The following is a 26,860-nucleotide window of genomic DNA, read 5'->3' as shown; positions in this document are numbered from 1 at the left end:
TGTCACCTTCCGCCAATTATTTTGGATTGATTGTGCACAAAAACATCCAAAACCTTACGATTATAGGGGTATTTATAGGCGCAGAGAGACTTGTGTGCTACTCTTTCCCATAATTAAATAATCTGAAACAAAATCAGATTAAAACTTTTAAGCTACTATATTCCGTAAATAATCTGAAACAAAATCAGATTAAAACTTTTAAGCTACTATATTCCGTAAATAATCTGAAACAAAATCAGACTCTGAAACTTGTTTCTAATATACCTGAAACTAAAAAAGGTAGTTTTAATTTTTGATGTTTTTTATCCAAAAATTCCAGAAAATTAGAAAAATAGAATGGAGCGATGTGAGAGACGCGACCTACACACCCCTCGCTTCTCCCCACCATATTTTTCTGTATACATGATAAATCATATAAAAATTAACAACAACAAAAATGTCCGATGAACAAAACAAATATTATAAAATAATAACCAACAAACATACATCACTAATAATTAATTTATTAATATCATCCATCAATATCATATCAAGACTATATTCTTTTACCGTGTTTCAATTTGTCGACTTCCACATAGCGATCTATAACTACCTTTGCTTACAACAACTTTTTTTTTTATATACTATATAAACAGCCTTCACTTATCGTTGCAGAAGAACGGCACTACCGAGTTAGAAATCAAGCAATAGAACTATCACCAGAGAGAGGTAGAATTTTGGTATAGAGAGATGATGTTGTGTTAAAATGATCCAAACCCTACGATCTATAGGGGTATTTATAGGTGCAGAGAGACTTATGTACTACTCTTTCTCATAATTAAATAATCTGAAACAAAATCAGATTCTAAAACTTGATTTTCATATACCCGAAACTAAAAAAGGTAGTTTGTGTCACTCTTTCCCATAATTAAATAATCTGAAACATAATCAGATTCTGAAACTAAAAAAGGTAGTTCTAAATTTTGATATTTTTCATCCAAAAATTCCAGAAAATTAAAAAAATAGAACGTAGCGATGTGGGAGGCGCCACACCCCCCTCGCTTCTCCCATAATTAAATAATCTGAAACATAATCAGATTCTGAAACTAAAAAAGGTAGTTTTAAATTTTGATATTTTTCATCCAAAAATTCCAGAAAATTAAAAAAATAGAACGTAGCGATGTGGGAGGCGCCACACCCCCTCGCTTCTCCTTTATATAAGTATATTGATATTGATATTGACATTGATTAAATAAAAAAATCAGAACGGAATACACTGTTTTGAGAGAAGGGGAGTACGGAGTAGCTTTCACTGGAAGCCATGCAAAAGTCGTTCGTTTTACGAACATATCTTTAAAAATACAGTATCATTATATTTTCTTTCCTATACGTACGGCCTACAAGGCTTTCATCACTTCTCATTCTACTTTTCTGCTAGCTATTTCTTCAGTTTTCATTATCTTTAAACCTCTCTGTACACATACATGTATCTTTTATTTTCTGCATTAGCAATATCGCACAAGATTTAGCACATTGTAATAGTAGTTGTTCGTAATGTCTACTCCGAGAGATCATGTGTAAGAGATTCGGAGGAGCAAGTTTTGTATTGGCGGGAAAATAAACCCATTGACTGAGGATCTGCATCAGGCTGTTATGAATCTCTCCGGTGAACTTTACGCTAAAGATGTTCACTTTCTCATGGAGCTTATTCAGGTTCTCTCTCCCTCCCTCCCTCCCCTCCCTCTCTCTCTCTCTCTCTCTGTCTCCCTTTTCCTCTCTCGCCCCCTCCCCCTCTCTCCCCTCCCTCCCAGAACTAGGTCACACATTTATAAGCGATGGTCAACAATGGAGTATGGACTACTAAATATTAATGTCAATTTATCTGAGTGAGAACTTTGAAGTTTTACATATAACATACGCAATGTTATGTTAAATATTACATGCCGCAGAACATAAAATTTTAAGCCCTAATTTTTAGTCCCAACTGTAAAAGGGTCCTGTTACCTGACAACCGCGTGTTAGATAACTGTACGGGGGCCGTTAGATTTATATTTCAAGGGCTCAGATCCAATTTGAGATTTTAATGTATCCGGGAAAACTCCCTTCCTTGAAAAATAACCGCGGATAAAGAGTTTTCCTTCAACGGAAAATATCCGCGGATACATTAAAAACCCAAAATTGGATCCGAGCCCTTGCCCCCGTACAGTGTGTAAGTGTGTTAGATAACCCTTATCTAACACGCGGTTGCTAAGGAACAAGACCACTGTAAAATACTGTACATAGTTTAATTAATTAGGTAATTAAGTTTATTGAACTTTATTTATATACTAAATGAACTTCTCAGACACTCATGTGTGGAGAGAGGGTCTTAACTGGATTAATATGCTGTACTAAACCCTTAGATGTTTAATATTGACTATTAGTCCATGTATGGAGTTTTCTTTGTAGATTTATAGCTGAAAAGCGGATTTTTCTTACTCTAATCATTGATTAACGCTGACATTTATGCTGCTAGGATTGATTGTTATGAGCCGAGATAGATAGCAGTCTTATTGTATTTCTGTAGTTTATTTATTTGCGTTTTTGCTGCAGAATGCAGAAGACAACGAGTATTTGGAAGGAGTGAAGCCTTCGCTTGAGATTGTAGTAACTTCTCGAGATATAACTGCTACAGGGGCTCCAGCTACGTTGTTGATATGTAACAATGAGAAAGGCTTCTAACCCAGAAACATCGATTCCATCTGCAGTGTTGGACGCTCCACTAAGAAGGGAAACCGCAGACGTGGTTATATTGGCGAGAAAGGTCTAATTACTACAATATGCTAATCGCTCTAGTTCTTGATTATCAATGGTGATCTATTTATAATAGTTGTCTTTGAAGAACTCCTAGAACCTATATCCTGCACCTCGGTTTTTCACTTGTTCCCTGTTTTCTCTTTAGATCGAGCACCATAATTTGTGACAATCTGTAGACTAGCATGTGAAGTTGCAGACACCACACCGCCCTCAATACTGTTACATCAGGCTTGATATATAGTCCTCGTGTCCCAACTTTTTGAATGGTGTTACACCATGAAAATTACTTAATTATTTTTATCTAGATTATTAGATTCTGTAGACTAGAATATGTATTTGTAAAAAACCATATATACTGTTATATAGGCAAGAAATGTAGCCCTTGTGTCCCAAAACCCTAAACCGTGTCACGTCCTGCAGAAATTTATTTTCTCTCATCAGTATAACTAAGTAGTGCTGCAAATTTCCCTCTATGAAGTATTACAGAATAATAATTATGAATAATAATTATTATTTGATATCATCATCAGCACCATCATTTTTTTCCGATTCTAATTATGGAATTTGATGGTGGACTCTCTAATTCAAGCCTCTCTGCTAAGTGTTTTAATAAAGATTTTAATCATTTCAGGCATTGGGTTTAAAAGCGTATTCCTGATCACAGCTCAGCCTTACATATTCAGTAATGGCTATCAGATACGGTTTAACGAAGGACCTTGTCCACACTGTAATGTTGGATATATAGTTCCTGAGTGGGTTGAGACAAATCCAACTCTTTCGGTTATCGAAAGCATACATGGAAACGGTACCCCTCTTCCTACCACAACAATAATACTGCCTCTAAAACCTGACAAGGTCCAATCTGTAATGCATCAGCTCTCTAACATTCATCCTGAGATTCTGTTGTTTCTTACAAAGATAAAGCGGCTTTCGGTTAGAGAAGACAATGAGGATTCCAAGCTCAACACTGTGAGTGCAATATCTATTTCAAGTGAGACTGAATTTATGACAAGGAAGAACATAGATGCTGAATCTTATCTGCTAAATCTTTCTGCTGATCAAGTTGGTAATGATGATTTAGAAAAAGAATGTGGCTATCATATGTGGAGGCAAAGGTTTCCTGTCAAGAAGGATCACAAAGTTGAAAGAAGAATGGAGGTAGAAGAATGGGTTATCACTCTAGCGTTCCCACGTGGAAAGCGTCTCCTTAGAGGGATGCAGTCCCCAGGGATTTATGTATTTTTACCTACGGAGATGGTGACCAACTTCCCTTTCATTATTCAAGCAGATTTCATCTTAGCCTCATCTAGGGAAAATATCCTCATAGGTAACAAATGGAATAGAGGAATCCTTGACTGTGTTTCTTGTGCCTTTATCAGTGCTTTCACTTCTCTCGTGAAAGATACAGAAGCTCCCATTTCAACTCTGCGCCATATCTTTGGGTACTTGCCAGTCAATGAAGGTCCCTGCTTGGAGCTAAATGCTGTCAGGGAGTCTATCAGGCAGGAGCTACTAAACCAAAGTATTGTGCCATGTGAATCATATTCCGAACAAATTTTTTTCCATAAACCATGTGAAGTTGGTAGGATATTGCCAGCCTTTTGGGATATACTGGCTAAGGCTAAGGGGAAAGGTGTAGCTTTAAATAACATCTCCTCTCATGGCACTTATATATTGAGTTCTTTATTTGACAAAGAGGAGTATGATCAAATTCTAAAATTCATGGGAGTGGAACTGGTTGCAGATGAATGGTATGCTAAGTGCATCCAGAGTTCTAATATTGTAATGGAAGTGTCTGAGAATGTTTATCTGGAACTTCTCCTTTTTGTTGCTGAGAATTGGAAATCTCGTTTTCATAGCACCTTCATGAAGAATACATTACTTTTGAAGTATGTAGATATTCATGGTAACGTTTCTCTGACTAGTGTCAGTACAGTTTCTCGATTTGATGCTGGAAAGTTGTTTAGGTCTACTTTGCAAAGTCAGGCATCATGGTTAATTAACTGGAGTAGGTTGTTCAAATCTGCAACAGACCACTTCTTCATACCAATTTCAACCCAACAAGCTATTGAGTTATTGAGTAAAAAGCAGATCCTACTTGATTGGCTGTCAGACCAAGTTAATGTCAAAGCAGTGAATGTGTCTGATTATGCATATAGGCTCACTAAGCTAATAAATAATGATAGAGAGCTTGCTATTGCTTACAGTCATTTTCTTTATCAGTCTTTCCTACAGAAGTATGTATCTGAGCAGAATGTTAAAGGAATATGTAAGATTATGCCTCTTCTTGATAGTTATGGGCGGATGATTGCGCAACAAAGAAAAGTTCTGCTGCCTGCTAATGGAAGCAATTGGGTTAAGCTGATTGGTTCTAATCTGTGGAGAAACGAGGGTTATGTCGAGCTCGGGAAAGACTATCTGCAACCAGCAACATACATTGGTATTACCACAGCTAAGAATGAGCTGATTAATTTCTTAAAAAAATTTGTTCCAGCTTATGATATACCTTGCATATCTCCTCCCAATGCTGCAATTGCAACCTTGTCAGCTCCTTTAACGCGAAATAATGTGTTTTTGCTACTAAAATGGATTCGTCACTTGACCAGGAATGGGTCTAACATTCCTCAAAATGTTTTGTCATGCATTAAGGAGGGTAGCTGGCTGAAAGTATCCATAAATGGTAGAACAAGCTATAGACCACCATCACAGTCATTCATGTTCTCATCGGAAGCTCCTCTTTTACAGCAAGATTCAGAATTTCTTGACATTCAGGTAGTTGATATGCAGTTTTATGGTCATGAAATAGCTAATTACGAGAAGGAGCTGAAAATTGCAGGTGTGATGTTTGAGGTAAATGAAGCATGCAGAATCAAAGGAAATCAGCTCATGTCTATTGCAGCATCTTCTAATTTAACAGGAGATAGTGTACTTTCAATATTGAAATTCATCAAGTTCTTGAGGGCTAAATTGATATCACCTGCAGAATTCATTAAGAGTATCAAAGGCGGGCAATGGCTGAGGACTAGCCAAGGTGACAGATCCCCTGGTGAATCAGTTTTATATAACAAGGAGTGGAAACCTGCTTCTGAAGTTAGTAACATTCCATTTATTGATGAATTCTATTATGGAACCAACCTCAATTGTTATAAAAAAGAACTGGAGCTAATTGGTGTGAAAGTGAAATTTAATGGTAACTACCAACTAGTTGGTGATAACTTGAATTCTTCAGCATGCTCAAGCTCTCTTACACCTGGGGCTCTCTGTTTAATCCTGGAATGCCTTCGGCAGTCCAAGTCAACAGACAAATTTGTTAATGCTCTCAAGGATAAGGAATGCATCAAAACACATGCTGGGTTCAAAACTCCATCTGAATGCTATCTGCTTGACTCTGAGCGGGGATGCCTTTTGCAGGTCTTTAGCTGCTTCCCGCTCATCGATGAAAATTTCTATGGAAGCAAAATACTTACGTTCAAAGATGAACTAGAGAAAATTGGAGTGGTGGTTGACTTTGGTGAGGCATCAAAAAAATATGAGAGTGTATTCAGGCAGCAAGCCTCTTTAGAGTTTATTGGCAAAGTCAACGTTCTTGCAATTCTGGAATGTTACAAAAAGCTGAGTACCTCAAATGCATTTCCTGCAAATCTAAAGGAGTGTATACGTGAGGTGAAATGGTTGCGTACTCGACTTGGTGATTACAGAGCTCCAGCTAATTGCATTCTTTTTGGCCAATGTTGGAAGTCTATCTCATCAATATCTTCGCTTCCTTTTGTTGATGACAGTGATAATATGTACGGTATGTCCATCCATGAATATGATGAGGAGCTCAGGAGTATCGGTGTTGTTTCTTCTTTTAATGATGGAGCACATTTTGTTGTGAACGGCCTAAATTTTCCACAGGATCTCAGCCGAATAACTCCTGAAAATGTGTACTCATTGCTGGAATGTGTCCGTAATTATAGGCCAAAGATTGGCAATGTGGTGGTCCATGAGCGTTTTCCATCAACGTTTTTCGAGAAAGTGAGTACACGGTGGCTAAAATCCTATACAGGCTACAGGACTCCAAACAAGTGCATGCTCTTCAGTCCTAAGTGGGCCGCTTATTTAGAAAGAAGTGATGGACCTTTCCTTGATGAAGACTTCTATGGTTCCACAATCACTGAATACACAAATGAGCTTCGTTCTCTGGGTGTTATTGTCGAAATTGATAATGGTTGTTCATTGCTTGCAAATTACCTTGATTTCCATTCTAATTTCACCGCTGTGAGTCGAATTTATAACTTTCTAATTGAACTTAAGTGGAAGCCTAATGATGAGGACAACAAAAATATTTGGATTCCAAGTGGTAGTGAAAATGGTCACTGGGTAAGCTCTGAAGATTGTGTTATTCAGGACAAAAATGGTCTACTGGGATCGCGATTGCATGTTCTTGAGAGGCACTATGAAAGTAAGTTGCTTAATTTTTTCTCAATTACTTACGGAGTTAAACTAAATCCATCCATTGATAACTACTGTAAGATTTGGAAGACATGGGAAGCTTCTGACCACCAGCTAACACATAATGAGTCTTGTGCATTTTGGGGGTTTGTCGTAAAGAATTGGAGCTCCAGGACGGCAGAAATATTGACTCAACAGCTGTTGAAACTGCCTGTATATTCAGGCTCGAATGCAATTATTCTCGTCAATAAACACGACGTATTCATTGCCGATGACCTGCAGCTAAAGGATCTTTTTGAAAAGTCTTCTCTCGGCCAGCTATTTGTTTGGTATCCCCAACCGAGCATGAAATCCCTACCCAGAACGAGGTTGCTTGAAATTTATAGTAAAATAGGTGTTAGAAATATCTCTGAATCTGTGCAGCAAAAACTTTCTGAAGTGGACACAATTAGCCTGAGGCAGCTGAACCCAAAGGAATTATTTATTGGAAAAGGGTTGTTGAGACTTATTCTTGGCTTTCTAGCTGACATTTGGCCCAATATGGAAGCAGATATCAGGCACAATGTTGTCAGAGGCCTTCTTGATGTTACGGTACTAGAGGCAAGGAAGAAAATAACAATGTGCCACACTTTGTCACTGTCATCTGGTAAGATCCTCACTGTTAAAGCAAAGCAAATGCTGAGATGGGAGAGACAGATTTCAAAGCTTTTCGTGCAGAAATTGGACAAGCATGGTGGACATAAAAACTTTATGGAGTATGTGTCTCAATTTTCTGAAGTAGTGGCTGGGGGGTGGTTATGGGAGGACGAAGTTCAAATGCATCAGCTGGCTGACCTGATCAGGATGGGTTTCCTCGTTGAATTCAATGAAGAGGCCATAATGTATCTGATGAAGACAAAAAATCTGCAGGTGTTTTTGGAGGACGAAGAGTTACTTTCTTCTACCTTTCCAGATGATTAGGTATGATACAATATCTATCATACAACTTACTTTGTCTCGCATTAATTTGTTATATTGACTTTGTTTATTAGGTATGCTACAATATCTATCATACAGCTTACTTTGTCTCGCATTAGTTTGTTATATTGGCTTTGCTTATAGCCTTTTCCTCTGAGAGCTGATTTGGGAGATTGACAATACAAGCCAGTCTGATCTATATTTTTTTCCGATCATAAAATTATAGTTTCATTTCCTATAAATCAAGCCATTCAAGTCCTTGTAGTAGTCTAGTAATCAATATTTCTAGACCAAATAAAAAATCCGTTTATTCTTCATGTCTTAATAAAGCTTTCCCAAAGACAGGTTTATGATGACAAATGAAATTGCAAAAGACATGCACATGCATTTTAAGTTGTTATATATATGTAATTTTCTTTGATTAAACAGGAACCAGCAGTTCATCTGATGTTTTCTCACTTTGAGTTTTTTTATGCATTTTAGGTTTATGATGTTTGTCTCTGGAAAGGATGTTGATGGAATTGTTCATAGCAATCAGCATCTGTGATCTTTTGGCTGCAAGGTTTGCACATAGTGAGGCAGACTTGTGTACTAGCAAATATATATCTCTAAGAATGAATCCACATCTCAGTAGTTGTGAGATTTGCAACTTTTGCGATTTTGTTGTCCTGGGTTGGCTTATTTTTGCTTCAGTCATTTGATGAACAACTTTATCTACTAAACTGTAATTTTCGCGAATTATTCGACCATCTTGTCATGCGTGGAACTTTATGTGATGCTGCTCAATCAGTTTCTGGTTCTGTCTTGCACTTCAATTTTGCGTTATTTTGTGTTTGTTAATTTTTCGTTAATTTTTCAAATAATCAAAATTATAAAATAGTTGAAGTGAAATAAAAATTATAAAAAATAAATTATCAATAATCAAATATAGATGACACAGATGACGACACTAATACTCAAATAAACATTACAAGTAATATATTTAAAAATATTTTTCAATTCAACCAGTATTTAAAAAGTTCACAAATTTAAATTTCAATAAATTTCTAAGCCGAAATCAATTGTTTTGTTTTACTATTATTAAAATGAACTTGAAATCCGAAGAAAGCTAACACTCTGGACTGAAAAATATATTTGAATATTAAATAATTAAATGTATTAAACTAATAAAAATATTAAATATTTATTGGTAAGAGAGATAAATAATGGGAATATTTGAAGTAATATCAGGTAATGAGCTGTAAACACCGGTAACTCGCTAAATGCTTGTTCATTGTCACACGGAATCAATCTTGCAAAAAGCGCATTAAGCGGCCGCCTAAGCAGAATCGGCCCTAAAGCGCTTTGATTTTGTACTTAGCGAGAGATTAAGCGTTTTTGAAAATTAAGCGGACAACTAAGCGGATTAAGCGGTCAAAATGATTTTGACTTGCTAATTTTTTAAAAAATTTAATTTTGAAATATTAATTTTTTAATAATATAGCTATAATTATATTATAAAATTAAAAAATATATTTTATCAAAAATATTAAAAATGCATATTCTTCAAACAACATAATATTATTTTTAAATATATTAATATTATAACTAAATATTTAAATTATATTTAATTAATCCGTTTATTGACCCGCTTAAAATTCCGCTTAAGCGTCCTCTTTACCGCTTAAGCGCTAGACGGTCCTCCGACCGCTTAGAACCGATTTGCGCTTTTCACAACACTTCACACAATACAACAGGGGCTAGTAAAGTAATTTGGTTGAATTGCATTCAAATTGCATTTAGCAATCGTGAAATAATACTAGCTCCGTCCCAAAATAAGTGTGGTTTTGACTTTTTGCATTTAATTTGAAATGCAAATAAAATATATTTTTACACATTATTTTTCAGATTTTTTTCTGAATAAAAAAATGGATGTTAATCTTTTATTAAAAAAATAAAAATATGAAAAATAACGTATAAAAATATATTTTATTTGCATCTCAAATCACATTCAAAAAATCAAAAAAGAGACTTATTTTGGGATGGGGCACGACCGATCGGAGCTGTTCCCTCATCAAAAGTTTGGGGGCTGGACTGTTTTCACACCCAACAGCGGAGCGGACCTGAGAGAAACAGAATGCGGAGGCCCTCTAGACTCTAGAGCACAAGTGAGAGCCTGATCACATCAGCAGGGCTCGTTCTGGGTGAATTTTTGTCTAAAGTAACTTCTTCAATCAATAGTGATTTTCACAGCCCATCTCCCTGCTAAGAACAAATTGGATGTAAAAAAATAAAATAGAGAGAGCAGTCAGTAGGTAAAAAAGAATAGCAGAATTAGTTTTTTATGAATTTTAATATCTATATTCTATCTATACTTGAAATCAATTTTTATTTTCTATTAGGATTATGTTATCGAGTGGAGTTATGTGGGATACTAATACAATTGAAAAATTGGAGTCCCTAAGATCCACCGTTAGATTTTAAAAATATCCTGTGGCTGAGATTTAATGATGAAAATACGGCTGACAGTTACTAAGCAATTTTGAACTCCAATTACGCGCACGTTTGTATCACGCATTCTCCGGTGATGGACCCAAGTACGATTGTGATAAAAAAATCCCTTACTTCCGCTTTGTTCAACCCTAGGTCAAGCACCGTGTAGAACTAATTCAACGGTTTGCAGGACGCTTCAAATTTGGGCGAAAATGTATTCTAGTATGTCAACGATCTCATGATTCTGTCCTTTAATTGCTTTGCCTGTCGCTTTTCTGGCCATTCAATATCTTGATTTTATGAACTCCGGTGGCCCGATTCACTGAGTTGTCTTGCAGTTGCCGGCTCTATTTCATGGATGCCCTCTTTTTTTCTTGGGGCTTTGATACAAATAGAAGTTTATGTGTGTTTTACTAGACATTGCAAGAATATGCCAATTGATGTTGACATCCACGACTGGGCAATCCTTCTTGATTAATGACTGCTTTGGTGGAATTTGGGTCTTGTTTTGTGTATTAGATGCTTAAACTTTTAAGTGCATTTTGTTGTCTTGTTCTGCACTTTGTTACTAATTTGATCATGCAGTTGTGTTTTATTTGTTGTTGCATTTGGTATGTATTTTTGATGTGTCCTGCAGTTTTGTGATATGATAGACCGAATAAGATACCAGTGCTTACCAGTGCTTCACGTTTATTCACTGAACACTCGACATTTTAAGAATATGTCAATTGATGGAGACCTCTATGACTGGGAAATCCTTCTTGGCTATTGACTGATTTGGTGGAATTTGGCTCTTTTGTTGTGTATTAGATGCTTAAAAATTTTAAATGTTTTTTGTTGTCTAGTTCTGCACTTTATTACTAACTTGATAATGCAGTTGCATTTTATGTGATCCTGCATTTGTTATGTATTTTTGAAACGAATATTCCTACTTTTAAAGTGTCTTGGAGTTTTGTAATATGCTAGACCGAATAAAATACCCGTGCTTCACTTTCACTTAACGTGTAGTTAATGAACAAGCAAGTAGGATGCGTCGGAGCGTTTCTAACAAAGATGATGATGAGTTTGTGACTCATGTGGAGCGTTTTGATAGCTCGGGCAAGAAGACTGCAGGACAACCTGGTAGAAAGTCTGGATGTTCGAGCTTGGTTGCAAAATCTCGGGTTTGTACGTATGTTGCGCACGTCTATTTAGAAGTTCCGTATATCCGTATATGTAGGTGGAAACATATCCTGCATACTATACTCTACTACCATTACAAAGAGTGCAGGATTTACGCTAGCAACAAGCAGGTATGTGAAAGATTTAAATCGCAATTGATTGGAGTCCTGCAACTGTTTTTGAGTCGATGGGATGGAATGTCCCCTTTTTCGGTCTTTGTAAATCAAACATTCTCATTTGAACATTGCGTTGTACCCTTGATTTGTAGAATAGTGAAATCTTATTTTGCAATATGAAGAATCATTGTTATTGGTGAGAACATGATATTTTTAGCGAAGGCAAAGCGTATGATTTTTGTTTGGGTATTGGGTATTTTGTTTGTAACTAAATGTGCTAAATTCATTTGGTCATTTTGTTCTATAAATAATTTTGGGTTGTTAATATCGATTTAGATTTGCTGATTGGGTATTTGATCTCGGGTGTTATGCAGTGTAGGGTATTAAGTTTAGAGTTGATATTGTACCTCATGACATAGTAAAGATCATAATGGGTGAAGGATTCGAGTTTGTAGTACATTTCTTATAGTGTCTTGTTGTGTGAGGGGTCGTGTTTTGGAAAGAAATTGTGTTTCCTTGTGTGTTTTTGTGGATTTATAATAAACATGTACAAATGTTGTTTGCGGGATGAAGAAAAAGTAGTAGACTGGAAGCCCGTGGTGTTGAAAGTAGGGTAATCAGGGGACAGTTAAGAATCCGCAGGACACTGCCTAAACGAGACAAGACGAAGAAGGTCAGGACTTAAGACGGCTACATCTAGAAGAAGTTTTCATCGTCGATATGACAAATGTCCTACTCAATCTGTTTGAGACTCAGTCTGAGTGTGTAAAAATGGCTAGATTTGTGCATCTTTTAGAATTCCGTATGCTTAGTTACCCACACAGACTGGGTTACAATGTTGTCGATGCCTTTTGTAGCAGGACGTGTGAACTGAAATTGAAAGCAGGGAGTGTTGTAATTACGGATACTCTCGTGCACAACATATTAGTCTTACACCAGGTGAATGTGATATTGAACTGAAGTAAGGAGGAGTTGCAAGGGCTACAAGGGATGAATAGTATCCAAGCAATCCAAGCATGGTCAGCGCAAGATCCTACAATGCAAGACGGTTGATAATAATTTTGGAATGAACTTTTACATCTTAGATGGGGAATGCGGCACCTAGAATCTTACATGGGTAATGCGTCATCATGGAAGAGTGGCTTGTGTTGTGCGTTGGATAATTAAAAAAGTGTCCTCCAAAAGCTCAGAGTAATATATGCACACCCTAAGCGAACTTGGCCGGGGAACAAAAAAAGGTGGACTGTGCTACATAACATGGTGCAGTTTAAAAGGAAAAAATTGTGTGAAACGTAGTATTATTCTTTAAAGAGTCATGTTATTAGTTCCACTTCACTGGGTTTTTTAGAACAAGTTAATATATTATTGTTGGGATTGAATGGAATTGTTTTATTCATTTCTGAACTTGTGTGCTTGTGACAATTTAAATCCATTTAATATTAAGTAGTTAAAGTTTGTTTTGTTGGTGAATTTTTGTGAAAACCTGCTGCTATTTTTTGGTGCTTTATCAGTAGTCCATCATTTTAAGGGCGAGAATAGTGAAAGAGCTGTGAACTTAAAATTGGTGTGATGTAGCTAGAAGGAAAAGCCATGCTTTTAGTAAAATAAAGGCTTGGTTTTGAAAAAATATGTTAAAACATTATAGCAGAGTATACATAGTTCTGATGCTAAGTTGTATACTCATTACTCACAATTTGTAAACCAAATTTGGAATCCAGATTAACACTCTAGCCAGGGTAGTAATAGGTACCAACGCTAAAACCGTATTTAGAGGACACAGACTAATATAAGCCAAAGTTCGTGACATTAGAAGAAACTGATCAGAAGAAATAATATACGCCAGAGTTCCACCAAGAAACAACAGTAAGCAACTACTAGTAATATGCCATGAACTGTTGAAGTAAACATTGGTTCTGAATTCACTCCACGGTTAAAAAATGAGAGAAAATATTATAGTTGAGACTGCCATAACTAGAGATATGAAACTCATTAGCATCAATGGCTTCTGCAGACTTGAGCATATCCGATGTAGATATGTCAATAAATAAATATGCAAAACATTCCGATTAGACATAGACACTTGTTAGGAACAATAAGTAATGTGCTTCAGATGGAAAGATATTATTGATATTTCTGATCAAAGCACTAAATAGTGAAAAGAAAATAAAAATCGATACACATATTGCAGGACAAAAATGCTTACTAAACTCCTGAAAACACTCATGTTGTTGTAACTACCCCTATTGTAACTGCCGCATAATTCTAGTTGTTTCACGTACATATATGACCAACAACGCCTGTTTGTATTAAATAAACTTAAATTATATTTTTTATAAAAGAAATAATATAAGATAGCAACCGTTGGATCAAAATGAAATGGAGGGCCATGATTGGGACTCCAAGGACTCCAAGGACTCCAACAATTATGGTACTCCAAATAACTTTCTTCTTATGTTATCGTATCATATTCTATTTTTATTATTTAGAATATAGATTAGATATAGGATTAGGAATGATTAATTTCTTCGCTCAGAAAAGGAATCAATATCAATCATCAATATCAATCAATCAATCAATATTCAATATCAATATCAATATCATTCAATATCTATCTATATAATCCTAATTTCTGAATACAAAGAAGTTGGAAAATGACGTTTTTTACCCTTTTCAGAATTTTCCTGTACTACTCTTCAGGGTGTTATGCGTAAATCCACCGGCATCTTGGACCACCCATTAGTAAACGGGTTCCGACCCAAGTGCAAATACAGTTGTTTCCTTCAAGACTTTCTGTAGGATCCGAACATTGGCAGGCGACCCACCATTTTTTTGAATATGCTGGCGACGACTCTTTCTCCTTCAACATTAGGGTTTCATCACTCGAGTTTAAGGTAATTGATCACCTTCTTTTTTACTTTGAGATTAAGGTATAGATTTTGTATATAATTCGTGATTTATATCCTCTGAAATATAAATTTTCAGTTCATTTTAATCATTGCTGGATCATTTATCAACATGTTTGTAATTTGGAAAAAAGAGAAGTTTGTAATATATGCCAGCGTCTGCTTTGCCCTGACTTTGGAGGGTTTGCTAATAATTTCTCCAACTATTTCTGTCAAATTACTCATAGGTTGGATAATCCATTACTTGCCGGGTATGACCCATGGATTTGTAACAATCAATCATGCTTTCCAACATGCAAGATCCGGTTTCTCACGGGTCATCCAACCAGATATTTGAAAATCATATGCAGCAGTTAAAACTCTGCATAATTTCAGGCTCCATTATCTCCAATTTCAAAAATCATTTAAGCGGGCTTCCTGCATACATTCTAAGGCACGTCTAGCAAAGCTTCAATCAGAATTACCAGTTCCTCGATAATGGATAATGGTGAGTTGTCTCATTGTCTGATACTTCCTGATGTTTCATCGTGGTGCGTTTTGTATAATTTCCTTGAATATGTTTCACTGATGGTTCTATTATAAATACGAACAGGTCGTAAGCGTAACCCTCTGGGTTCTGTTTCTCCTTCATCCGCAAGAATCGATGAGCATGATTGATCATGAATACCTGTTTATGATCTAGCAATTTGTTTACTGATTCTTGGTGTTGGCAGGTCAACGTAGACCATATTCACAAAATGATCAGCCTCATACACGCGAAAATTTGGATCCGAACATAATATCTGTTCCAAGGCAGGCATCGGGTATATCATCTAATCTGTTCTTTAGAATTCTGCATATCCTGTATAGTAAAATACTGTTAGTGGCACTCTTAAATCTATCAAATTAATTGTTTCATTGTCTCAAAGGATGAGATCAGGCTAATTGATGATCTTGCACTATTTACAGATATTAGCAGAAAAGGTAGTGTGACATGGGCCCGTCCTTTGCCCACGGGACTTCCAAGCCTTGATCGTCCATAGCCTAACAGCGGTTATTGTTTTTGTTTGGGATGTATCAATGTAATGCTGGCCTGTCATCTTAAATTACTCTCTTATTTTGATTTTGTGGAGTATTATTTATGTCTATAGTATATAATATTAGCAGTTAATTGCAGGTTCCAATATTACACAAGATATTCATCTTCTTATTCATCTGCTAATGAGAGAAATTTGATGCGTGAAAATGCTCATCCGAATACAGCGGCAAGGATACAACAACATATTGATGCATAATCACACGATATTGTACTCTCGTGTTAGACTTTATAGTAATTAATTTCTTATCTTATTTTTCTGATGAATATGGTGGAATGCATTATGTTCAGGAAAATGAAGATGGAGTATCTTCATTAATATCTCATTATATTCCAGCGAGCCTAAAGCCTGGAGCAACTATTGGCCGAAAATTATTAGCAAACCCTCCAAAGTAAGCCATCCCTCTTTCCCTGTGTTGTGCAGTTATTTACTTTCTGCCGACTTTGGAAATTGAATGAAGAATTAAGCTGAGATTTATATAGAAACATCACTTAGATCAGTCTTGATTTGTATATTTTATGCACTGATCAACTCATGCACTATTACTTCATTTTTGGAGAACTACTCCCAACTACTGGTATATCTGTTAGAGCTTAAATTCTAATAAATCTTATTTTAGTATAATAATGTCCCTATCTGTTGGAAATAATTATATTCTTGGGATATTATATAATCATAGTTTTCGGGCTATTTATTAACCAATTTTAGAAGAAAATTTTTTAAAAAATTAGTTGAAACTAATATATTCCCATAAATCACGGAAATTCATGGTAAGTATAAGCTTTCTTTTTAAGGTGGAATCATTCAAAAACATTGAATGATTCTAGCAGGACCATAATACACATACAATCTTTCTTTCTTTAATCCAGGATTCTTAACTTGCACGTTCCCGGGCCACCTGGTAAATTCTTTAGTATTATCAATACTCTCCTTATTAAGTTGAATATGTCATAATTTTTGCGCTTGGAAAAGCAGAACTGTTTTTATTATTAGATTCTCAAGAAATGTGGTTCAATATTTTTTGTTGGCAAAATGTGAGTTTGTAAATATGTTGTATTTGGTGCCAACTAAATTTATTGCACTAAGTTAATCTCCAGGACCATGGCAGTGCAGGAAAAAGCATTTGTGAGAAACATCTGAGCATAGAGGATTCCTGGTTCTGCAATTGATGGCATATAAGGAAATTGTTTAGGCGGGATTAAAAGAGATAAATGATGGGAATTCTGAATCTATTTCTTGCTGCTTCAATGCCGGTGCTGAAGGTGCTTTTGGTAACTGCTGTTGGTTCATTCCTTGCACTAGACCGGATCAAAATATTGACAGAGGATGCACTGAAGCATTTAAACACTGTAAGAAACAATTTAAGTCCTTGATGCTCTGTATCCTAATTTATAATAGCTGCATGATATCCAAAACGCTTAACTTGCTAGCTGTAATGCACATACAAAGCTGAATGACTGGTCTCTGGTATTGCTAAATGAATCATGATGCACCAGCATTAAGTTTGCCACATACATATTAAAATGATGTTGTCATTCTGTTTTAATCACGTTTGCTACATTGTTCATGGCTATGCATATTCCAAGTTTAAAGTAGAAATTTTGAGAGTGATTGAAAGTAATTAATCAATCAGATCTAAAAAAATATTGAAAGGAATTGAAAGTGGGGTAATATTAGAGAGTAGTGGGGATGTGGAAAATTAAGTACCCAAATATTTAATTTACTCTAAATATAAAAGAAAAGATAGATGGATTTGTATAGTTATTAATACATCAAAAAATGTAAATAAAGACGTTCTTATGTAAAATTAGCTTGAATACTTAAATTTATATTTTAAAAAATATATATTCAAAAAATAAATTAAACTTAAATAAAATCTAACATCAACTAGAAATATATTATTAATTTAATATTAAAATTTATTTTTAATTTAAATTATAACAATAACTCCATGTTTTAACCAACTCACCCGTCACCGTCAAAACAGGCTAAAACCAACAATAGTTATGAAAAAAGACCAAGATATTGTAGCAATTAGTGATAACCAAACCGAGAGAGCACATTGAAGAGATACGCAAAAGACCAAGTTTTCTATCGGAGGGGATCCGAATCCCTAGACGGAGGATCTGCATCAGGCTGTTATGAATCTCTCTGGCGAGCTTTATGCTAAGGATGTGCACTTTCTCATGGAGCTTATCCAGGTTCTTCTTTACACTCCTTTTTACAGCTGTGTGTATTTATATTAATGATGATCATGCATGCATGTCATGATTTTTTATGGATACTCCCTCCGTCTCAATTCACATGTCCCTTTTGAAAAAAAAAACACATATCAAGGAAAACGTTAGTTGGATAACAATTTTAACAAAATACCTCATTTAATGCATTGAAAAGGGAGAATAGATACTAATTTTAGAAAGTCAAATCTTGGAAATAACAATTATAAACAAAATTTTGAAAAATTGTCATTAAATTTTGCATTGAAAGAAGAAAGGGACAAGTAATTTGGGACAATTTTTTTTTCCAAAAGGGACATGTATATTGGGACGGAGGGAGTAGTATTTTAAGATTGGTGTGTAAACTGATTGTGCTAAGTGCATGTACTTGCTTTTTGGACTCAGGTCAGGGGTGCCTGGGATGTTAATATTTTTAGGGCATCGGATATTTTTTAGGCAAATTTCTACAAAGTTGCAGAAATTGCGAATTTAACCTTGCGGTTTAGGGTTTAGGATTTATAGGAGATTTATCGTAGGTTTTTTCGGCTAAATTGGGAATTTTTAGTTAAATCAGAGCGGTATCAATAAATTGATGACCTTTTTTTTTAAGGTTTAATCAGAGATTTTTAGAACATTGTCCTTTTATTTTAAATTTTATGGGACACTTTTATTTTTTTCCTCTTACTTAAATGATGTAAAATTGTGAAAAAGTATTTAGGCAAGACACTTTTTCTCCAGGGGCTCTGTGAAGTAATTAGGATCTTTCATTGAGCGTCCGTTGCATACATGATCTGCTAGATCATCCCTGCTTTTAGTGGATTATGTATGTAAACGAGGCTCAGTGAAAAAAATTAGGATTTTTAATTAGGGTCCTGGTCCACAGCCATCGATGGCTGTGGACTGGTTAATTGGCCCACAGTTTTCTGGCCGTTGGATGCATATCCAGCGGCCCAGATTATAACATTTTTTTAACACGTCTAGCGGTTTTTAACCGCTAGACGGGGAAAATGTGTCTAGCGCTAGACACATTTTCCCCGTCTAGCGGTTAAAAACCGCTAGACGTGTTAAAAAAATGTTATAATCTGGGCCGCTGGATATGCATCCAACGGCCCAGAAACCATATGCCAGTTACCGCGTCCCTGGCACTCGACTGCCAGGGACCAGCACCCTTTTAATTAATGGCTTTGTTGATTGGAATGTTTAGTCATGATGAGATTTATTTCACATAAGAGTCTTAGTAAAAAATGTGTTGCGGCCGGTTAAGCCATTTTAAGTTACGGGTTTCTAAAAACTCGTGTTTTTAGGAGGGTTTGTATTCGAGAATGATATGAATTTGATTGTTTGTCTTGTGTAATTTTAAAAAATTAGTGAAACTAAGGAGATAATGGTAGTTATTGTTGTTGATCTGTGATTTTACCTGTTAAACAATAAAGAGTTGACCAAAAAAATAGTGTTGAAAATCTGAGGCCAAGCTACAAGAATTGTCATATGCAAAATAATATGCATAGATGTTTGTTGTGCTAGTTGTTTTCAGCTTAGCTACTTTAACTGGATCTACTATAGTGTTGTATATAGTATGTTACAGATTTGATTTTTGCTGCAGAACGCAGAAGATAATGAGTATCCGGAAGGAGTGGATCCTTCCCTAGAGTTCGTAGTAACTTCTCGAGACATAACTGCTACAGGGGCTCCAGCTACGTTACTGAAATTCAACAATGAGCGAGGCTTTACCCCCAGGAATATCGAGTCCATCTGCAGTGTTGGACGCTCCACTAAGAAAGGGAATCGCAGGCGTGGTTATATTGGTGAAAAAGGTACTTACTGAAATTTTGTCACACTAGTTCTTGATCACGTCGACTCTTAATGCAGTATTTTTTCGGGTTTTATTGTGTCTTTGCTATTTATGGTTCTTTTATTAATTATAATTATAATTATAATTATAATAATTCTCTTTTTTTTACCACAACTTAGTACTTTTAAAACCTTCAATGGTGTCGCAGACTGATATGAGTTCATTATTTTCATATGTAATTTTTCTCTGTTAAATTCTTTAGACTAGCATGTCAGTTTGCAACTATTTCACCCTGCATTACGTTCAAAGGTTCAAATTCAATGTGTCCCAAAGCTGAATATGCTGTCATATCCTGTTGAACTTCATGTTTTTCATCTGTGGACGTTAATTGAGATGTTAGTGTTTTATGATTTTGAATTTTATTATGGTTTTCAGATGGCAGATTCTCTTGTATGTATGCATCTTTGGATGTGTTCTGATAAAGTTTTTGATTAATTTCAGGAATCGGATTCAAGAGCGTTTTCCTGATCACTGCTCAGCCTTACATATTTAGTAATGGCTATCAGATACGATTCACTGTCCACATTGTAATGTGGGATATATAGTTCCTGAGTGGGTTGAGACGAATCCAACTCTTTCAGTCATCGAAAGCATCCATGGAATTGGTACCGCTCTTCCCACCACAACAATAATATTGCCTCTGAAAGCTGACAAGGTCAAACCTGTGAAGAATCAGCTCTCCAACATTCATCCGGAGATTCTGTTGTTTCTTACAAAGATTAAGCGGCTCTCGGTTAGAGAAGACAATGAGGACTCCAAACTTAACACTGTGAGTGCAATATCTATTTCAAGCGATACAAATTTTGTCACAAGGAAGAACATTGATGCAGAATCTTATATGCTCTATTTATCTGCCGATGACACTGGTGATGATGATCTAGAAAAAGAATGTGGATATCATATGTGGCAGAGGAGACATGTACTTGTGCCTGCCAATGGAAGTAACTGGGTAGAGCTGATTGGTACTAATCCATGGAGAACTGAAGGATATGTTGAGCTCGGAAAAGACTATCTTCAACCAGCGAGCTATGTTGGTATTCACACAGCTAACAGAGAGTTGATTAGTTTCTTGAAAACTTATGTTCCAGCTTTTGATATACCCAACATATCTCCTCCAGATGCTGTAATCCCTACCATGTCGGCTACTTTAACCAGGAAAAATTTGTTCTTGTTACTGGATTGGATTCGTTACTTAAGAAGGAAAGGGATTAACATACCCCAAAAATTCTTGTCTTGCATTAAGGAAGGTAGCTGGCTGAAAATTTCTCTTAATGGTAGTTCCAGCTACAGACCTCCATCACAGTCATTTATGTTCTCGTCATCAGGAGCACATATCTTACAGCGAGAATCTGAGCTTGTTGACATCCCGGAAGTTGATATACAATTTTATGGCCAGAAGATAATTGATTACAAGGAGGAGTTGAGAGTAGTTGGGGTGATGTTCGAGGTAAATGAAGCATGCAGATTTATAGGAAACCAACTGATGTCTATTGCAGCATCTTCTAACTTATCTAGGGATAACGTCCTTTCGATACTCAAGTTCATCAAGTTTTTGAGGCTTAAATTACTTTCTCCAGCAGAATTTATAAATAGCATCAAAGGTGGGCGATGGCTAAGAACAAATCAAGGCGACAGAAGCCCAGCGGAGTCAATTTTATACAACGAGGAGTGGAAAGCTGCTATGGAAGTTAGTAATATTCCACTAATTGATGAAGTTTATTATGGAGCCAATCTGATGTCTTATAAAGTAGAACTGGGGCTGATTGGTGTGAGAGTGAACTTTGATGGCAACTACCAACTTGTTGGTGACAACTTAAAATCTTCGAATTGCCTAAGCTCTCTTTTTGCTGATGCTCTCTATTTGATACTGAATTGCCTCCGGCATTTGAGGTCAACTAACAATTTGGTTCATGCTCTGAAGGATAAGAAATGCATCAAAACGGATGATGGGTTCACATCTCCTACTGAATTCTATTGCCTGACTCTGAGTGGGGATGTCTTTTACAGGTTTTCAATTGCTTCCCGCTCATAGATGAAAATTTCTATGGAAGCAAAATATTGTCCTTTAAAAGTGAACTAAAGCAAATTGGAGTAGTGGTTGATTTAGATGAGGCATCGAAAAAATTTGAAGATGTTTTCAGGAAGCAAGCGTCGTTGCACTTCATTGGCAAGCGCAATGTTCTTGCACTTCTGCAATACTTCAAAAGGCCAAAAACCTCCACATTTCCAACAAATTTGAAGAAGTGTATTCGTGAGGTCAAGTGGTTGCGTACTCGACTTGGTGATTATAGGGTGCCTGCGGATTGCATTCTTTATGGCCAATGTTGGAAATCTATCTCATCAATCTCTCTGCTCCCATTCATTGATGATAGTGATAATCATTATGGGGCAACCGTCCATGAATATGAAAAGGAGCTCAAGAGTATGGGTGTTGTTTGTTCTCTTAAAGATGGAGCACATCTTGTTGTGAATGGCCTTTATTTGCCACAGGATTCTAGCAGCATAACTCCTGAAAATGTGTACTCATTGCTGGACTGTATCCGTAATTATAAACCGGAGAACCACAAGCTGGAGAATCAGGAGCATTTTCCATCAACTTTTGTTGAAAAAATAGGGAGAAAATGGCTAAAAACATATTCAGGCTTCAACACTCCAAAGAGGTGCTTGCTCTTCAGTCCTGATTGGGCTCGTTTATTAGAAATGAGTGATGGGCCTTTCCTTGATGAAGACTTTTATGGTTCCAGAATTACAGAATACAAAAATGAGCTTCGTTCTCTGGGAGTAATTGTTGATGTCAGAAATGGCTGTTCATTGATGGCAGATTACCTTGACTTCCATTCTAGTTTCACCACTGTGAGCCGAATATATAACTATTTGTCTGAATTCAACTGGAAGCTTGATGACGAGGACAACAAAAAAATTTGGGTCCCCAGTGGTACTGATAATGGTCAGTGGGTAAGCTCTGAAGACTGTCATCCATGACAAAAATGGTTTATTGGGTGCGCGGTTGCATGTTCTGGAGAAGCACTATAAAGATAATAAGTTGCTGATGTTTTTCTCTCTTACCTATGGAGTAAAATTGAACCCCTCTATTGACGACTATTGTGAGATTTGGAGGTCTTGGGAGTTTGTCATAAAGAACTGGAGCTCGAGGACTGGAGAAATTTTGGCTCAACGGTTGTTGAAACTGCCTTTATATTCAGGATCAAGTCCAATTAATCTGGTCAATAAACACGACGTATTCATTGCTGATGATCTGCAGCTGAAGGATCTTTTTGAAAGGTCTTCTTTAGATTCACTATTTGTTTGGTATCCCCAACCGAGCATGAAATCTCTTCCTAGAACTAAGTTGCTAGAAATTTATAGCAAAATAGGTGTTAGGAATATCTCTGAATCTGTACAGCAAGAGCTCTCTGAGGTGGATGCTGTCAATCTGAAGCAGCTGAAACCGAAGGAAGTATTTATTGGAAAAGGATTGTTGAGGCTTATTCTTGGCTTTCTAGCTGACGTCTCGCCCAAAATGGAAGTAGATGTTAGGCAAGACATTGTCAGACGACTTCTTGATGTTACCGTCCTAGAGGCAGGGGGCAAAATAACAATGCGCCACACATTGTCACTCTCCTCTGGTGAAACCCTCAATGTTGAAGCCAGGCAAATGCTCAGATGGGAGAAACAGATTTCAAAGCTTTTTGTGCAGAAATTAGACAAGGACGGGGACCAAATACTTTAATTGAGTATGCTTCACAATTTTCTCAAGTAGTTGCTGGAGGCTTAATATGGGAGAATGAAGATCGCACGCGTCAGCTGGCAGACCTTATAAGGTTGGGTTTTCTCGTGGAATTCAGTGAGGCGATTATGTATCTCATGAAGATGAAAAATCTGCAGATCTTTTTGGAGGATGAAGAGTTTCTTTCTTTCATCTTTCAAGATGAATAGCTGAATGGGTATGATATACTATCTTATAAGTTGTAAATTACGTTGTCTCAAAGTACTCTGTTATATTAATTTTGCTATATCCAATATTTCAGATCCCCTGAAAGCTGATTAGATAGATTATTGACTGTAGTACAGTACAAGTAGTAATTCTGGTCAATTGAATACCTTGTAGTAGTATAGTAATCTTAATTCTTGTCCCAATAATAAAATGATCTATTTTTAATCATGCTTAATCAAGAATTCCTTAGTACATAGTGACGATCATATAATTAGGAGAATATATTTTTTTTCCCTGGAATAGTTAGTGTGATCGAAACTATTCAAATGATTATACATGCAACTGGATGTTATTATTGTCTACAATGATATTGGTAGCCGGAGAAACCTCTAAATTTGCTTCAGAGTAGAATCTTATGTTATCTGCCTTGTAAGTTATTAAATATAATACCCTCTGTGATTAGATGGGGAATAGCAGACTGCTCTGGTTTTTGTGCTTTGAGATTTTGAGTATTTTAATTTGGATTATTAAGTTTTATCACGATTAAAAAACTGTGGATAGGCTTATAAAAAAGCTGGCTTTCTCAAGTTCTTAAATAGAATATTCTCTGTGATTAAACGGGGAATACCAAATCACCCTGGTTTTTTTGACTCTGAGATTATTTGTTTTCTGATTTAGATTATTATCTAATAATATATATAAGTTATATCATTGCTGGAATGTTTACTAAGGAGCGGCATGTATTAGTATTTGTTCCCACAATCTGTCCATGCTATTGATTTGTTGTGCTATCTTTGTAATACAGTGGGTATTAGGCGTAGATATTGCTCCTCTGTTTCTTTAGCTTTATGTCTGGGACAAGTTTTTTGACGAAGCTGATTTAACTAGGACGGTGTTCATGATCTACGTGTCTTATTATTTTTTCCCATAGCAATCAGTCCACACTATTTGTTTATTATGTTCTAGCCTGAGTAGCCTCCATGTTTGGTTGTTCCACTACAACTGACATGTTTGTAACTTCCAAACTCGTGCAGGTATTATCTGCTGGAAATGATCTTGACAGAATTGTTCATAGCATTAAAACTCAAGAACTTTAGGCTGTGGAAAGGATGTTGACAGAATTGTTCGTAGCCATTAGAATTCAAGATCTTTAGGCTGCAATACCACGTCAACTTCCTAAATTTGGTTGTTTTGGATTGAGTTCTTATTGCTTTAGTTATTCAAGAAACATGTTTACCTATAAGTTCGTATAAGCCTTTGACATAAATATGCCTATTATTATTAACATAAAACTTCTGCCTTTATAATATCGTCTTTTTACTCAGGTGCAGGTCTTAAAAAATCAATGGTAAACAGATATAAGAAAACTAAAATAAGAGCATCATGAAAGTGCATTGGTGCTCCTAATTGGTCGGAATTCAAAGCCTTCCATAGTCGGTCCAGACTTAAACTTGCCACTTCTTACTTCCGTCATAGTGATCTCCAAACTCACCTCTCCTCCTCCTTTGTTGAAGTATTCTCCTAACTCAACTTCGAACCTGTCATCTTTTCTCTGTTGCGGATATCGGAGATCATTATCCCCTTTCGACCTCATCTTACGCCGGTCCAGATAAACAATATGTTTAATGCTTTCAACGCCATCAATCGCTATGGAAACTTCTACGGGTTCATCAAAATTGTTGATTAAAACATATTTCCGCGAATGACAGACAAGATAAATTGTGTAGGTAGTATTTGGTGATAGTACGGAGGTGCTCATCTTTCCCTGGATTCCGAACAATTCAACATGTTCACATAAAGTAAAACAACCCTGAATCCTGCATATGAAACTACATCAATTAATTAACAAAGATGATGCATGTATTGTCGAATAATAAATACTCCGTTTACAAATACTTGACGTTTGACTTTTGTGCACACACTTTTAAGTGAATTGACTGCATAGCTAGAATTAATATTTTTAAAATTTTCTTTTTGTCAATTAAAGCATAAGATTAATATTTTTATTCAAAGAAAGAAAATTTTAAAAATAATAATTTTAAGTATGCCGTCAAAACTCTTAGAATTGTGTGTCAAAAAGTCAAATGTCAAGCATTTGAAAACAGAGGGAGTATGTAACAAGAAAAAAGCTTGCACCTGGATCTTTCATCTTTAACACGAGACCAGCCGTAAGGCCCGTCATCCTCGAAATATACTTCTTCAACATCACCTACGATTGAAATAGCTGTAAGAAAACACTTCTTCCCCGTCCTCTTGCTTAACCAAAAACACTACTCAACAAGCAGACAAAAAAATCATTGTCATGAACGTTATTAATTAATTAAATGCATCGATCACTAAAATTGCAGAAACTAATAGAAGTATTACCATGGTATTTCCATCCATGCTGACATGATTGCCGATGAGAAACAGAAACAAATCTTTCTTGTGAGCAAATTTAATATTGGGAAAAGCATCGGCCCGATCACGTAATTGTTGATAATCAGAGGGCAAAAATCTGTCCCAGACGAGGTCTGATTCAGCAGCCGATAGAAACCTTTTACAAACAGCAGACAGCCTACATACCTCCATAGGGCCAACACGCGAAACAACCTCTTCTATGCATTCTTGAGGTAGCTTTTCGAATAAATCAATGTGTTCACATCCCTCTCCTGCCATAACTGTTTATGGATGCTGGTACAACAGGCTTATTGACGTGAATGTGTGAAAGGCGTGATTCCAACCTACTACCAAAATCGAATTTTTTTAGTTTTTATTCTACAATTTAGACTTATATGAGTACCTGTCCTAATCTCCTATATCTATTTTATATTCTAAATAACAGAAATAGAATAGGATACAATAAGAAAATCCTAAAAGTTTTTATTCTACAATTTAGACTTATATGAGTACCTGTCCTAATCCTACATCTATTCATACTCTGAATAACAGAAATAGAATAGGAATCCTAGTAGAAATAGAAGT

At 36.1% G+C, this 26,860-nt stretch overlaps 2 protein-coding genes, 1 long non-coding RNA gene and 1 pseudogene across 3 annotated transcripts; 3 read left to right on the top strand and 1 right to left on the bottom strand.

Annotated features, from left to right (window-relative positions):
• Nucleotides 1-1,395: 1,395 nt before the first annotated feature.
• Nucleotides 1,396-8,942, top strand: LOC108195062 (uncharacterized). Its single transcript, XM_064080939.1, has 4 exons — nucleotides 1,396-1,692; nucleotides 2,572-2,782; nucleotides 3,407-8,169; nucleotides 8,650-8,942. The coding sequence occupies exon 3, from the start codon at nucleotides 3,643-3,645 to the stop codon at nucleotides 8,167-8,169; it is 4,527 nt and encodes a 1,508-aa protein (XP_063937009.1). The 5' UTR covers nucleotides 1,396-1,692; nucleotides 2,572-2,782; nucleotides 3,407-3,642; the 3' UTR covers nucleotides 8,650-8,942.
• Nucleotides 8,943-14,683: 5,741 nt separating this feature from the next.
• LOC108195478 (uncharacterized) lies at nucleotides 14,684-16,880 on the top strand. Its single transcript, XR_010285599.1, has 6 exons — nucleotides 14,684-14,806; nucleotides 15,046-15,305; nucleotides 15,411-15,621; nucleotides 15,767-15,879; nucleotides 15,975-16,285; nucleotides 16,764-16,880. It is a non-coding gene; the product is annotated as an uncharacterized LOC108195478 (long non-coding RNA).
• A 228-nt stretch (nucleotides 16,881-17,108) lies between these two features.
• Nucleotides 17,109-25,220, top strand: LOC108195061 (uncharacterized; annotated as a pseudogene).
• Nucleotides 25,208-26,635, bottom strand: LOC108196305 (putative F-box protein PP2-B12). The gene is made up of 3 exons (XM_017363536.2): nucleotides 26,264-26,635; nucleotides 26,033-26,166; nucleotides 25,208-25,713 (listed from the first exon to the last, which is right to left on the bottom strand). Exons 1-3 carry the CDS (start codon nucleotides 26,552-26,554, stop codon nucleotides 25,278-25,280), a joined length of 861 nt encoding a protein of 286 aa, XP_017219025.2. The 5' UTR covers nucleotides 26,555-26,635; the 3' UTR covers nucleotides 25,208-25,277.
• Between the last annotated feature and the right edge of the window lie 225 nt (nucleotides 26,636-26,860).

This window comes from Daucus carota, chromosome 7, assembly GCF_001625215.2.
Source record: "Daucus carota subsp. sativus chromosome 7, DH1 v3.0, whole genome shotgun sequence".
NCBI classification, from domain to species: domain Eukaryota; kingdom Viridiplantae; phylum Streptophyta; class Magnoliopsida; order Apiales; family Apiaceae; genus Daucus; species Daucus carota.
This window is presented reverse-complemented; position numbering and strand designations above follow the sequence as displayed.